This window comes from Gossypium arboreum, chromosome 1 (assembly GCF_025698485.1).
Source record: "Gossypium arboreum isolate Shixiya-1 chromosome 1, ASM2569848v2, whole genome shotgun sequence".
In the NCBI taxonomy this organism is placed as follows: Eukaryota; Viridiplantae; Streptophyta; class Magnoliopsida; order Malvales; family Malvaceae; genus Gossypium; species Gossypium arboreum.
In genome coordinates this window covers 109,697,610-109,712,867 of record NC_069070.1, presented here as the reverse complement: position 1 = coordinate 109,712,867, position 15,258 = coordinate 109,697,610, and the positions used below count along the sequence as shown (strand labels likewise).

Below are 15,258 nucleotides of genomic sequence, written 5' to 3'. Positions count from 1 at the left end.
TAACCATTATTGTATCTATAAAATATATTAAATAAATATTTATATTTAATTTAAACTATAATAAATTAGTAAATTAAAGCACATTAAAATTTGTCTTCAAATTAATAGAGAAGTTAAACATATTTTAAATAAATTTGACAATAATTAATAAATAGTACCAATTAAAAGTTTTTCTACACATGTAAATTTATCTAGACAAAATCATCAAGAATTAGAGTAAATTACGTATTTCTATTTTAATCATCCAAATGTAAATAAGTTTATTTCTAGCGAGATTTAATAATTTAAAATTTTAAGAATTTGAAAAATAAGTATTAAAATGTAAATACTAAACAATTAAATGTTGTGTTGGTCAAAAAGAATTACATGTTGAATTTAAGTTCGTAATACCTCTCTCCAATCTATACACGTGTTAGCAGAATAAACGATTTTGACCTTTTGTTAAGTTCACCCAAAATTCCGACCGACTTGACCTCTCGCCTTGGCTAAAGAAGTATAGGCTTTTTGTCAACATATTATCTGGCTGAAATGATTCCTTAACTAATCCTTTCACTCCTAGAAATAGGACAAGCACTCGCTTTTTATTCTTCAAGTGTGACCACACCTCCAACGATAAGTGATCCCCATCAGAAAGTAACAACCTCACACTGTCTAGAGCACTATGTCCGCACCTCACATACACCATGTCAATACATCCGCTATAATGGCCTATCACATCATACTATAAGATAAGAGGACCTCTCTTATAAATACCCTCCTAGCAATAGAAAAATGATTGACCTTTTGAGCCTTAAGCTTACTATAGGCAAGTCTTGACCTCTTTAGGTGAACCAATCTTCTTAACACCATCATATGCTTCTTGTTATTTTTTCCTTATTGTATGTTATATCAATGAAGTCATAAAATATGTTTAGTATATTACATAAAATTAAATACCAAATATAATTAAATTATTTAATAAAAGATAATATAATCATAAAATAAACAAAATTGAATTGAATTTATTCTTAATGACAAGTATGTCCCTATTCTATCTAGTAATTTTCATTACTAGTTATGAAATGTATTTAAAAATTTAAGTTAGAAAAATATTAATTTTCAGTTGGTTGATTTTTTTATCAAACAAGACCTTTATTGTTAACACTATCAACATTTGATATTCTGATCTCTTCTCCGTTAAATCATTAAAGGAATGTTTACATGGTTAACTTCTTAAAAAATACATATAATCCGCAGGACTGTAAAATCAAGATCGAAAATGCAGCAGAAATAATAATAATAAACTTAAAAAATGAAATAATAATAATAATAAAACCCAGGAAAGTTGCCCAAACTGATTTTGGCCAACAGCAAGACACGGTGACAAATCAATTAACAACCCCACCTCCCCCAAAAAAAAAAAAAAAAAAACAAAACAAAATCGCCTCATTATTTGCAATTTTGAACAGTTTCCATAGCAAGTGTGTATTGAGATTTATGCTGTACTTATTGCTAAAGAATACTATCTAGAATACAATTGACTGATAAACAAAAAAGAAAAGGAGGAATTTCCTCTTTTGAGGGTCTAATTGTACGAGTTTATGACCTCTTCTGCCTAACTGCAACCATATTCACCCTGTCATGTGATCATGCGTGGGATTCCGCTGTTGCAATTTCAGTATCTTCATTCTCACATTGAGATGACGAGACTGTAATGTCCGAGGCGGCATCATCCATAGTCAAGCTTGAGATTTCACCACACAGCGAGGACCTTTCGTCTTCACCGCTAATGGATGGTGCCGGAGATGTATCTGATGTGTAAGTGCTTCCATTGCCATTAGCAGGGGATAAAGCCACCTCACCCTCTTCCGCTGCGTGTTGAAGGCACCAGTACATTATGCTGGCTGTTAATGTAAGGATCATTTTCTGGTTCACCTGCCAATACCGTAAGAAAATCTGAGTTGTAAACTCCAAATATTCATCCATTTGCGATATTTAAAACTGATGAGATTCACAATGCAGCCTGCCTGCCTGCCTATGTTAGTGTGCTGACAATAATTATGCAATCCAGTTATTCAAAAATTTTTATAAATTTGCGAATGCCACAAAGACTGAAGACTCAATCTAAAGATGCAACGAAGTAGCAAGTGACCTAGAAGAGTTGCATCCTTACCTCCATGATGTCTTCAGGCAACAAGAAAATGGAACACCCAAGCTTTCGTGCCACACTTATGATATATGTTGCGTTCAACCTCTTCTCCTCATCTATAATCCAACAAGGATAAATAAACTTCCAACTTTAGCTCAATCCAAAATCACTTCAAAGATGAAAAATGTGACCAAAATAACTTCAGTTAAAAAAAGAATTTCATACCACTTTCACCCTTGGTTACAAGGTTCCAGTTGACCACTCTAGGCTCCACAGCACTTAAAAGTTCGAGGAAGAACAGTCCAGTGGAAAGGCTTTTATCCTGCAAATTTAGTATAATGTACAATTAACCAGCCTTAACTCCTAAATCGTAAGATGGTTAATATGTATATAAGAATAACGCAGACCTTGAAGCTTTCTACTTGAGTACTTCTTCCTGTACTTTTGACTTTCCGGTTTGCCCAATTCATGATATCTGCATCAGTTATCTCCTTTCCTCGGGAGCGAGATCTCAAACTCTTTAGAAGTTGAAGCATATTGAACCTCATTAATTGCCATAGAAAAGCTGTAACACAAGTAATCCATTTTGAGCATTTGGACAACCATCCAACATTCAACAACCAAGCATATTTTTAAGAATAAATAAAAGAAAGGTGCAAATAATTCCCCACAGCATGAAGCAAGGAACTGACAACTTTTTATGAAAGCTCAGTGCCACAAAGACAAAAGAAACAAATATACACCGAAAGATAAAAAGCAATTTGTCACTCTTTGCAAGCAGGTCAAGGTACTCAACTTACACCAGATGCATATTCCTTTTTATAAATAATAATATTAGTGAAAAACAAAGTTGAACTCTTTAACGGAGGAAAAACAGATCAAGTTGATAAGGAAATTATACAAAAAAAAAAAAAAAAAGAAGAGATTACCGACTATGAGTTTTTTATTTCCTTGCACTATATCATTTCCGCCAAGATTCACAACAGAAAATTTCAACTGTCTCCCGATCTTTACTACTTGATTGCAATTTTCCACTTTTCTAAATGGGAACTTAATTGGAGGTTTTGATGCATGCTTCCAGTTTACTGATCCAGGAGCAACCTTGTCAAGCACCTCTAAAAGTATCCATCTGCATCAAAATCAAGCTTTCTATGTCAATAGTCGAAATATTGAATTACAAACCTTCGGTTCATCCCTTCAAATATCATTTGAGATCTATATGACAGAAACAAGCTGAATGTGAAATTGATGAAACATATGCAAAAACTGCCTACTTGGACATGAAAAATCCATCCATGCTTTCGTCATAAGAGAAAAGCAATCAACCTGATGCTTTCATGGTCTCAATTTTATCAGAAGGATTTAAAAGAAAACACAGGACCTTAACATAACCTTTTGTAATGTTTGCTTAAAATCTACAGTAGGGATAGAGCACGGAACTTGAGCCATTCGAATACATCAGCAAAGAGGAAAACTTACCCAGTTCTGACATCCTCGAAGACATTATTAACATAACTCTCAATTCCAAGACTATTGATCCATAGTCGAAAACATCTCTCTTCCCTGGAAATTTGAACATCATCTGTCATCCTTTCTGCAAAAGAGATTTTTTTGCTATCTGTGCTCAGGCCATTCCTGCAAAAGCACACATGTTTTCTTGCTTGATTACATAAGAGCAGACTTAAGTGTTACTAACTAAACAATCTAAAATACTGACAAGATAATGGATTGAAGGCATGGGAAAAGCATTGTGAACAAAAAATTAGATAACACCACAGCTTAACTGTTTAAACATCAAATCATAGCACTTTCTCCCAATCTTTCTAACAATAGATATAGGCGACAATACTGTTAAATGACAACAAAGGCATTCACGACCTGAAGCACATGAAAAAATCCATGCACCTAGATTCCTAATTTCGTAAGAACAGTTCTATAATGCACATGACCACAACCTATAAGACCTATTAGAGTGGAGTTAGCTCCAGATTTGAAATCATTAAACTGAAAAGGCTTTATAAAAATAAATAAATAATAATTTGAAAACATCTATTATAACCGCAAGTTTTTGTGGTTTCTCACCTTTCATGAAAGATTTGAGCCACAAATGCAAGATTCAAGTTTGTTGAGCCCTCAGTAATGTCTTTTGGGCTCAGATACCGTTTGCAGCCCATTCTCTCTGCGTGGTCAAGAACAAGTTTAGCCCTTTCGACAGGATCCTTTGTATCTAGGGTCAATGGATTGCAGAACTCTGGTGCCAGAACATTAAGCAGGTAAGCATAAGCTTTTCCATCCTGCATGTATGAGAAAATGAGTAAAATATATTAAAATACTGATGCAAGAAAAATAGAAGAATGCATCTAATTGAAGTGTAATCATCCACCTCAACACACTTTATCAGTTTATTGTGACTCAATGTAATATTAACAGAATCACATACCTTCACATCTGAAGAAAAATTGGCAACAGTTTTCTCATAGCCTGCTTTATTTAAATGGAAATTCATCCATTTTAGTAGAACCTTCTCAGGAGCTAACCCCAAAAGTTCCTCAACATCCTGCAAGTGACAATAATTATAAGGGAAACATGCTTATTTCATGCTTCATTATTAATTAAACATCAATCACATGATAAAGTGACATATTACTGCATTGCTATCCTCCACCAATTCCACAAGCTGAGGCGTCTTCTTAAGGTTGAGATCTGCTAATAGTTGAATCTGCAGTTATAAAAGATAGTAAGGATGAGAAAAAGTGTACCTGAACACAACTTGTTTTAAGTTAAACAATCCTACTTTTCTCAGTCTATCAAGACAGTGTAAAGGCTACACAAGAAATTGCAAATGAATGGTAGAGAAGAAATTAGATGCCTACCTTTATAATTTGAGATATCAACCCAAGCACGAGATGGGGCTGCAATACAAATAATAAAGATGAAAACCATTTGATTATCAGAATGTTTCATTCTAACACATAGAGGAATCTGTTATAGCTGTACTAACCCTTCCTTCAACTAAGTCCTGAGTACCAATATTTACCACCGTGCAGCCAATAGCCTTTGCAGAGTTAAGGCAAAGGGTATGGTTCTCATTCCGCTCCCATGGGTTAAGCACCCTTTTTGTGTTGATAGCTCTTTCATCGATGGTTCCAGGCACAGCAACATTTATAAGCTTACTGCACAAATATAAGACAGAACAGAATCAGTAACACTGCTTCATACCAGCTTTTTTTGAAGAAAAAAAATAAAGCAAATGCATAATGGAGCACACCCCATAAATGTACCATAAGAGTACTCCATCTTTTGCGAGATGGAAAAGATCATTCGTAGCTGGATCAAGCGGAAGAAACTGCTTTAAAAATGGATCATCCGCAAGGTAAATATTTATGTGTGTTACATAAGAGGCTTTTTCCGATTCACTGATTGTGTGGAGAAGAGTGGTCGTGGAGGCCTTTAGGAACGATGATGAATTCTTTGGACCACCCAGTTTTCCTGTAGCCTGACCTTGCATATTTAAATACACCTGCTCATTCCATGCAACCAACCATAATGTTAGCTTCCTTCAACTAATTCCAGTATCAAAAAAGGGTTAAAACCTATGGTTCCCACTTCTATGCAACTTGACAGAATGTAAACTGCCATATAAGTTAAATTGAACCAATGATTACTTTTCTTGATGCTTTTATTAACAGAAAAATAGAAAACAAGTATGCAACTGATAGCACGCACAAGCTCATATATATACACACACACACGACTCACCCTGAGGAATGTTTCAAAATCAATCTCACTGCTCATGTCACCATACGATTCGCCCAATATCTGCCTAATCTCATCCTCAGTAAGCAAAGCACTAAAAGCCTTCATCTTCACCATCAAGGGTGGCAAATCTCCTACTGTAACTTTACCATTTTGGTTCTTTGCGGAAACAAACTAGAAATCATATAAAAAAAGGCCATTAAAACTCTATCAAACCATCCATCCAAGAGAGAGAGAAAAAGAACTCTGTCAAATTAGATTCAGAAAAAAAACAACAACAAAATTAAATAATAATTCAATAGTTGAAGCAATAAGTTGAGGAAGGAACAAAACATGCTTACCTTGGAATTAAGGCTGCGAAGCTCAACTTGTGTGAATTGGCTCTGAAGCCATTGATCAGAGACAAGAACACCCACATAACTAGACATATCTACCAAATACTCCAACAGTGCTTCTCAAAATTAAACCAACTGAATCCAGAACCCAATGACCAATGCAAGACTCAAATTAGACTTCAATCTACCCAAGTAGCTAAACCTTTACAAAAATCTTCCTTAAACCCAGAATCTAAAAATCAGAAAAAACCAAATCAACGAGTCAGCTTTAGATCCAGTGAACTTATAAACAACATCAACCCTTCACGAAACTATCCATATAAATTGCTTAGAACTTATATAAATCATGAAAATCCAATACCTTTATCATCTAACAGATGCAAACTAATAGAAAATCCAAATCCAGAACTCAAGTTTAGATCCAATGAACATAAATATTAACAAGAAGCCGTCATGAAAACATCCTACAGAATACTTTTTAACTTATAACAATCACCAAAGATTCAAAAAATTGAAAACCCAAGAAACTAGTACCAATAGAACTCCTTTTTCATTATTCAGTTCCAAGAAGGAACAACCAAAGTAGAAGAGAAAATAAGCACCAAGAAAACTCAAAAGAACAACTAAGAAATGATAACCCAACAAAGGAAACATAAAAAACAAAGCAAACCCAAAATACTTACCTTTAAAAAGCTTAGATTTTCCGGGTTTTCAATAAACGGATTCATTACCTTTCAAAGTTTTTGACTTTACACCCATCAAAATTTACAAACACACACACACAAAAAAAAAGAAAAGAAGTATTAACAAATGTTCATTTATAGGATTGATTATATAGAAAGATAAAGGACCAAAGGATCAAATTTTCTTCTAAGAAGAGCAAAGTGAAAAAGAAAGAACGAAGAAGAAAACATAGCTATTACGGTATTACCTTAAAGACAGCATAGAGCAAGACAAGCTTTGAAACAGATTTGATCCTGTTAAGAATCGAGTGTTTCCGAGAGTATTGTGAACCGAATGCACTCGCTTTATCCTTTTCGACACGTCGACAAATTTGTGTGGAACGTGTAATTGTAGGGCGTTAGGTGTAGTTTGGGATCTTGTGCAGTTACCAAATTACCAGTTCCGAAGAAAAAGATAAAATAAAATAAAAGTTGGAAATGTTACATTTCATATACTTCAACTTAAAGAGTTGTCAAAGATGATAATTAGTAAGCAATATGAATTACTACTGTTTAATGAATTATTAGGAAAAATTATAAAATAATTTTTTTTCTTCTGATTATATTTTAGTTATTTATATTTAAAATATTATATTTTAATTAGTTATTTTATCATTAAGTTTTATTATCTCCCTAATGGCGATCTTATATAGTAATTTAAATGAGTTTTAAATGTTAACTTAAATATTCAGTTGTTAAGATAAAAATAAGTTTTAATTAAATTATTTTGTATTTACCACTTTAATCTAGTATTTTTTAAAATAAAAAATTGTATTTCACCTGATTTGAGTTGAATACCAACCATGGAAGTTGAATTCTTAGTTACAAGTTATTGAACCATCAATTACAGGAAATTTATTGAACAAGTTTTGTGTGAGAAGGTGAAAAAGTTAGGATTGTTAAAAAAATTATTTATTTCAATTAAATCTTTTATGGGCTGTGGACCTAAAGAAGTATGAATTGATGGTGAAGCAGCCTGCAGGCTCTAGGGCCGAATACATTGATGTTGTCAAAAAGTTGAAATTATATAAAAAAAATTTAATTAAAGATGGATGATTTAGTTAATATGTGAAAAAAAAAGGTACCAAAATCTGGGAATTGATTGGAAAATGAGTGAAGATGTCTCCATCGTCACCTTTCTTTCTTGGAAGATCTTTTTAGAGCCTTACAATTAATTATTTGATCCCACTTATCAGTGGTCCCATTTGTCCCCAAATGTATTACATTACCAATTGGTTTCCTTAAAATTTGATAAAAGATAATATTTTACCTAGAAAAAGTATAAGCACTTTATTTTTTTAGAGCAATTTATTAATTTCTTTAAATTGATGCTATGTTCAATTTTTGTACACATTGACAAAGCGCCACCGACCGAACCGACAAGGTTCATTTTGTTAATGCCAAAACCTGTCCATGTGCCGTGCACGACATCCTATTTCTGGTGCAAAGGGACAAATAAATGTTGCATTTCTTTTAAAAAACAAAGAAAGAATAATTGGTGTGAACTGTTTATAGATAGGTTCGGCTTTGGATTTCTTTTTTCGAAATTAAGCCAAATTTATTCGCCTTCATTTTTATAAATACAATGCTTAGTATGGCTGTTTTTCCACAGTGTTTGTTTTATTAATTTAGAGAGTAAAATATTTGAAAGTTAAAAAATAAACTATAATTACATATAACTTTCAGAATTTAATCTATTTGTTTTTGAATTTAAAATTTTAATGAATTCTTATTACTAGTAAAATGTTTTTATTAAATTCACGGGTGTAATATTTTAAAGTTTTTCAAATAAAATATTCACTTAATAATCATACAATAATTAAAATAATATTAAAAATATTTATAGATTTTTTCTCATAAAAACACTCATTCAAATTTATCATAATAAAATATTTTTTGTTAAAATAGTACTATTAAGAAAAATTAACATCCACACTTTAATTAAGATAATTAACAATATTAATTATTTTATTCTTTTAAAGGACAAAATATAATTTTACCTTTTACTCAATTAAAATTTTGTGAAACTTAAAAGTTAATATTAAAATTTTACATTTTAAAGGACACCACCTTATTAGGCTCCCAACTCCACCCTTAATGCTGACGTGTCAATTTAGAATTGCGTCCAAGTCATGTAAGCAAATATATATCTCAACTTTCATTTTGCTTTTCTGCATCAGCAATATAGAACCTCACAACCTAATATTCAACATTTTTATTTATTTATTTAGCCTTCCAAGTATGTACTAGGGCCATATAAGTTTTTTTTTTTAAATACCACATAATCTAATTTTAATAAAAGTTTTATTTTTTACAGCGTAACCAATTAAATTTCAATTATTAAATTAAAAATAAATAAATTAAATTTCAAACCCGTGAAGAGTATAAAAGCTAGAAACATAATTAAATTTTATAATTAAAATTAAATAAAATATGCGTGTAAATCAACTTGATCTATTTATGTAATTAATAACTCAACTTATGGATAAATGTAGAGGTGGAAATGGGAATTTCAATTTTTCTTTCTTGGGGGGAGGGGTTTAAACTTGATCTATTTCCTTGAAAGCTTCCTTTCTTGCCCAGCTTCTTCCAACATGTCAGTCTTTGACAACTACTAGAATTGTAAAAGTCACTTTCATCCTTCGAATGTGCTGGAGAATTGGTTGTTTTGTGTAGTGCAGTTTGGTATTTTCAGCCTCAATGATATGCCTAAAAAGTTTATAATCACTGCAGATTGTATAAGTTTCACCAACACTATTCTAGTGACAATTATTTCTGCTATTTTTAAACTCTTCAAACGACTTTCCAAATTGTTTCTCAGTTCCAAATTTCAAGCAAGAAAGCTATTCCCATAGTTTCCTCTGCATCATTGCACATGGGGTTTATTGTGTCTGCAGTCTCAATTATGTTATGCATTTCCACTTTACAATGTAGGCAACTATTAAGGAATTTCCAATGGAAAATCACTATCTTGAAAGGAAGTTTCAAAGACCATAATCTAGACCAGAGCTTCTTATTGCCAACTGTTTGATTTGAGTTCCCATTGTTGTCTTGCAAGACCTCTTAGTTTACATTAAAATTATAAGTTGACTTCAATAAGAAATATCCATCAAATTTGTGCTTCCATAGCAATCAGTTGCTTTCTGGAGTTTTTTTTACTAATATTTAGTGTCGCTTTTGCTCTAGGTAGGGAGGTTTTATTTCCATCACTTTCTCTGTGTTGGATTCTACTTTCTTGCAAAGCTAAGCCTTAAAAGAAAAAATGTTCTTGTCTACTAATAAGCTCTTCCAAGCTCAAAAGTGGTTCGGTTTAAATATGATATTAATAAATTCTACATTTTGGCAATATTTTTTGATAAGGAATTTTTGAACGAGCCAATTTTAGTTCTTAACAATTCTCCAAGCTTCCTTTTCTAGTAAGGCACTATTCACGCTTTTTGTTTCCCTAAATCCCAAACCCTTATTGGTTGTTTTAAAGGCATTTTTTTTCAACTTGTGAAGTGCAATTTTCTTTCATTCCCTCTATAGATGTAGGGAGATAACCCATTAATGCAATGAACAAATAAATAAAGTAAAATAAAAAAGATTGAATTTGTAAATTTTAACGTGAAAAAATTCCTCAAAAGAGGATTGATAAACCATAAAAGTAACACATTCTAATCCCATACTTAGCATACTTTTGGATGATTTATCATATAATTTAGTGAATTAGATGCTTTTAATCCTTTAATTTCATGTTTTATACTCAGGAAAGTATAGGGGAATAAAAGGAGCAGAAAACAGGCCAAAAACAGACAAAACAGGCTGATTGAAAGACCCACATCGTCAAGACGAATTCCACACAGGCTGAGCACACGCCCGTGTCGATATCGCTCCAGGTTTTCCAAATACGCAGCCCATGTGGATATTGCTCCAGGTTTTCCAAATACGCAGAAAAAGCCAATTTTTAAGGTTTTTGAGCATTCTAAAGTCTATATAAGCACACTAGAAGTAAACCTAAGGGGGCACGCAGAGCAAAAAGTAGAAATTACTCGAAGGAAGCCGTTGGAATCGTCTCAGAAGTAGATCCACCTCAAGATTGAAAATCTCCATTCAAATTTCTCTCGAAGTTTATTTGGGTTTTTTATGTCTTGTTGTTTTTCTAAATTTGAGATGTTTTCCTTTCACATTATGAACTAAACTCTCTAAATACCTAGGGAGGATGAAACCTATGACGAATCTTATTATTTAATGTTCTGAATTTAATGATAAATACTTGTTCTTGTTCTTAATTATGTGTTCTTAATTCTTGATCTAATATTTTCAGGATATTAATCAAGTTGATGTGCTTATTCAGAGGAGCAAAAGTCCCTGTTTAAGAGTAGACCTACCATAATTAAGCGGAGTTGCATGCAATCCTAGAGATAGGACAACAAAAATCTGTCAGATTAGAGTCAAATCTAATAAGGGAATCAATAGATCGAGTTAATGCGACAACAGGGGTTTTAATTAGAAAGAGATTTCAATTAATCAACCTAGAGTCAGATGTTCTTAGTCTCGAAAGAGATATTAATATAATCTAGGGATTTCTACAGATCAAGACAAGTGAATGAATCGTTTGATTCAGAGTCAGAATAATAAGTGAAGTCTAGGTGGATTCTTCCTTGGGTATTGTCTTTATTATTGGTTTATTCGATTATTTTTTTCACTCTCTGTCGTGTTTATTAGTTAATTAGTTTAGTTAAATTTAGATTAAAACAAAATCCCTTCTATTCTAGGCTAGATAATAGAAAGATAGTTAATACTAGTACTTTTCGTCATTGTAGATACGATATTCTGGACTCACCATTGCTATACTACCATTCGATAGGTGTGCTTGCTTTTGTCGTGATCGTAGTCTAGTTTAGTGTTTCATAAAACGATCATCAGTGATAAAAAATCACAGGCAAAAGGTATCGAAAACAGTGGTTTCATAACCCCATTCCCCGATGATCGAATCTATAAATATTAACATTTACTAATCATCGGTTCAATATAGTGTTATATGCAATTTTGGTTCTGTAATTTGATTAATTAGAAAATTAATTATAGTACATGGATTAAATCGTAAAGGTGGTAAAAATTGATTATTATGGATTTCTATTTACTAATGATAATGCATTAATTGATTAGGGCCTAAAATGACAACTTAGTAATTTTATTTATAGAAAGTGTTCGGTTAGGTGTTGACATTATTTAAAATAATGTTAATTTTATATAATAATTAGATTATATATATACCGTAACATAGTGGATGGTGGGGGGAATTCATTTTTTGGGAATTCATTTTTTTTCATCTTCTCTATCACAGTCTTTCTTCCTTGTTGAGCTAGGGAAGTTCGGCCAAGTTTTGTGCTCTTGCATGGTAAGCTAATTCGAGCCCGTTTTGCATGGATTTTGTGTTTTTGATATTGTTGTACTTCAATCTAGTTAATAGTTGTGTCCGTTTCCAAAACTATTAAAGATTCATGAGATTGTCATTGTTGAATGCTTGAAATTGTGGTGTTAAATGATTAGATTAGAATAAAGGTTATGAAAAAGGACCACTTATTAAAATTAAATTTTGTTAGTTTCAAATATCAGGACTAAAGTGTAAACATTTCGAAACCAGTTTGAGATTTCTATAAACATTGTTATAAAAGGGCTCGACTGTATAATGTGTGAGGATTAAAGGAATTGTGAGTGATAGAATTGAACTGACTTATATGCATAATAAGTTGATAAATGATATTTGGTTGATGAAAATTGGATTAAATTAAGTTATAGATCAAGATTTGAATCTTTCAAGAGAAGATCGAGGAAAAGGGGAAGTCGTTGAGTAGACTCTATCGTGGTGTGTTACCATTCTTCCAGGTAAGTTCATATAATATAAAATTTGTTTAATTTTTTTTCTTTAATTTTATAATTGGAAATTTGATAGGTGGGATTCGATTTGTTTAACATAAAAAAGAGATATTGAATTATGATACAAGGAAATAAGGTTATAGAATGAAATCGTCCCGACGAACTTAGTAAAAGGCTCATGCTTATGGTTACATGATGATTCTGAGATCCAACATTTGTTGTAGACTCGAAGATACATGTGACACAGGTTTAGCCTGGACTAGTAACCTGATGTCGTTTTCAAGGTTTAGTATAGACTAGTAACCTTACATGTATATACAACCCTAGCCAAGCTATTATCATGTCTTTAAAGGTTTAGCCCGGACGGGTAAATTGACACCTCTATACATGATTAGCTCGAACGAGCCCCTGATGTGTTGCGTTCCTGTGTTTGAGCTCTTTTACGATGGTTCATCGAGTAACATAAAACTTGCGACGTGTTAATTTGATATGTTATGAAATGAAAGGTAACGAAAAATTTGATGGATAAATTCCAAGTACACAAAATTGAAAGGAAAGTGGATTATTTGGATATGAAAGTTTAACATATCATGTTGCATATTTGGCATTTTATACATTTGATTCGGTGTACAAACTTACATTATTGGAATTATGTAGTATGATAGGTAAACTTATCGCATACATTAAACTACATATATATTTGTTGGTGCGGTAAGTTACTGTAATACCCCTACCCTTATTCATTGCCGGAATAGGGTACGAGGCATTACCGGGGTTTACGAATTAATTTTTTTTTTCAATTCAACATATTTTCATGATAGATTCATGCATTTATATAAGATAACGTCATCACATATCTATAACTAGGTTTGTTAACCATACTAATGGCTAACTTTACATTCATTTCACGTTAACATTTACTTTGTTAGCTTATACATGCCATTGATTTCCAAAATAAAGTTTCTTTATATACCCAAATCCTGAGGTTGACAGTGTGATGTGTCTCCGACCAAATCCGACCTCCGAGCTCTTAACACTACAAAACAGGGAAAAAGGAAACGGGGTAAGCACTTTGTGCTTAGTAAGCTCATGTAACAAGAATTATACTTACCTAATATTTTCAATACAATATAATAAACATTCATATATCCATTCAATGCATTATTACCCTAACATGCACAAACTCAACATTCATGTTAGTACAATAATTTCCATGTATCAATAATATATATATATACACCATGATTGATGTACTCATCAATACCATGATTTTCATTCCCTTATTATTTTTCATATTTATCCCGTCGAATTTATCGGAATTTCGATAGATTTTCAGAGGTACACTTTTAGTGTACAATTCCGGGTCCGTCAATTCATATTCATGTGCGCACATTTCCATTTTAGAGAGCACACTCCCGCGAACCTCAACCTTGCGGTGGGATTACTATCGAGCTAAATCCTCGCAATATAAACTCATAGAGTATTGTCGGGATTACCATCAAAGCTAAATCCTGCAACGACAATTACTCTAATGAGCTTGGATCTGAATTACTAGTCCAAAGCTAAATTGGACCCTAATTTGGATTACCGTTCGGGCTAAATCCATTTTACACATATTCTTCGGAGGGCTATATCAGATAGGATCACCCGTCCTGGCTAGATCCTTTTACCATCAATTCTTTTTCGAGATCCATCGAATTTTCCTTTCATTCAAACGGGATTTCTTCCCATTTTATCAAATATATCAATGTTTCATAAATTTTCATACAATGAACATTCAAATCATATTCATATCAAAACATGCATTTCAAGCATTTAAGAATATAATTCAAGTTACATGAACTTACCTTGATACTTGTTTGTAAACAGTAAAAATCTATTAATCCCGAACTTTTCCTTTCCTCGATATAGCTTCAGATTTGAATCTTCTGGATCTAAATAAATAAATTTAATTATCAATTTAATACATTTCATGTTCATATGCAACATTCTCTATAATTCAACTATTATTTATAGTTCATTCAAAGCTGTCTACTTGAGTCATAGTCACTAAATTATTTATAACTTGAGCTACGGAACTCAAAATTAAGATCCGTTAATTTTTCCTGAAACTAGTCTCATATATATTTTTACCATAAAACTTTCAGAATTTTTGGTTTAGCCAATCAGTACAGTTTATTCTTCAAAGTCACCCATGTTCTGTTGTCTAACAGTTCTGACCCTTCTTCACTAAAAATAAATTATCTCTTTATACAGAATTCAAATGATGTTCTCGTTTGTTTCTATTAAAAATAGACTCATTCAGAATTCTAGACATATAAATTTAAGTCTCTAATTATTTTTATTCAATTTTTTATAATTTTTTAAAGTCAAAACAGGGGAACCCGAATTCAATCTGACCTTGTCTTACAAAATTCATTATATCTCAAAATTTACAAATCCATTACTTACAATA

The 15,258-nt window shown here is 32.1% G+C and overlaps 1 protein-coding gene across 8 annotated transcripts; it reads right to left on the bottom strand.

Annotated features, from left to right (window-relative positions):
* Positions 1 to 1,152: 1,152 nt before the first annotated feature.
* LOC108483424 (fimbrin-1-like) lies at positions 1,153 to 7,288 on the bottom strand. 8 transcript variants are annotated; one of them, XM_053030256.1, is made up of 15 exons: positions 7,151 to 7,288; positions 6,226 to 6,451; positions 5,888 to 6,058; positions 5,410 to 5,648; positions 5,130 to 5,301; positions 5,002 to 5,040; positions 4,776 to 4,847; positions 4,569 to 4,685; positions 4,211 to 4,422; positions 3,608 to 3,763; positions 3,058 to 3,257; positions 2,536 to 2,693; positions 2,354 to 2,450; positions 2,153 to 2,244; positions 1,153 to 1,914 (listed from the first exon to the last, which is right to left on the bottom strand). In XM_053030256.1, the coding sequence occupies exons 2-15, from the start codon at positions 6,310 to 6,312 to the stop codon at positions 1,627 to 1,629; spliced, it is 2,100 nt and encodes a 699-aa protein (XP_052886216.1). In that variant the 5' UTR covers positions 6,313 to 6,451; positions 7,151 to 7,288; the 3' UTR covers positions 1,153 to 1,626. The 8 variants fall into 8 exon arrangements, with proteins under 8 accessions (XP_052886216.1, XP_052886218.1, XP_017642299.1 ...); XM_053030258.1 differs by having other exon boundaries at positions 6,226 to 6,354; positions 7,151 to 7,263; XM_017786810.2 differs by having other exon boundaries at positions 6,903 to 7,186.
* Positions 7,289 to 15,258: the final 7,970 nt, after the last annotated feature.

Bases quoted from the DNA above. Each gene is read 5' to 3' on its own strand.
- LOC108483424 (XM_053030256.1), bottom strand. From the start codon at position 6,312: ATGTCTAGTTATGTGGGTGTTCTTGTCTCTGATCAATGGCTTCAGAGC. The intron at 4,848-5,001 runs GTAGGCATCTAA...TTATAACTGCAG, and splicing joins TGATATCTCAAATTATAAAG to ATTCAACTATTAGCAGATCT. The intron at 4,423-4,568 runs GTATGTGATTCT...TCATACATGCAG, and splicing joins ATTTTTCTTCAGATGTGAAG to GATGGAAAAGCTTATGCTTA.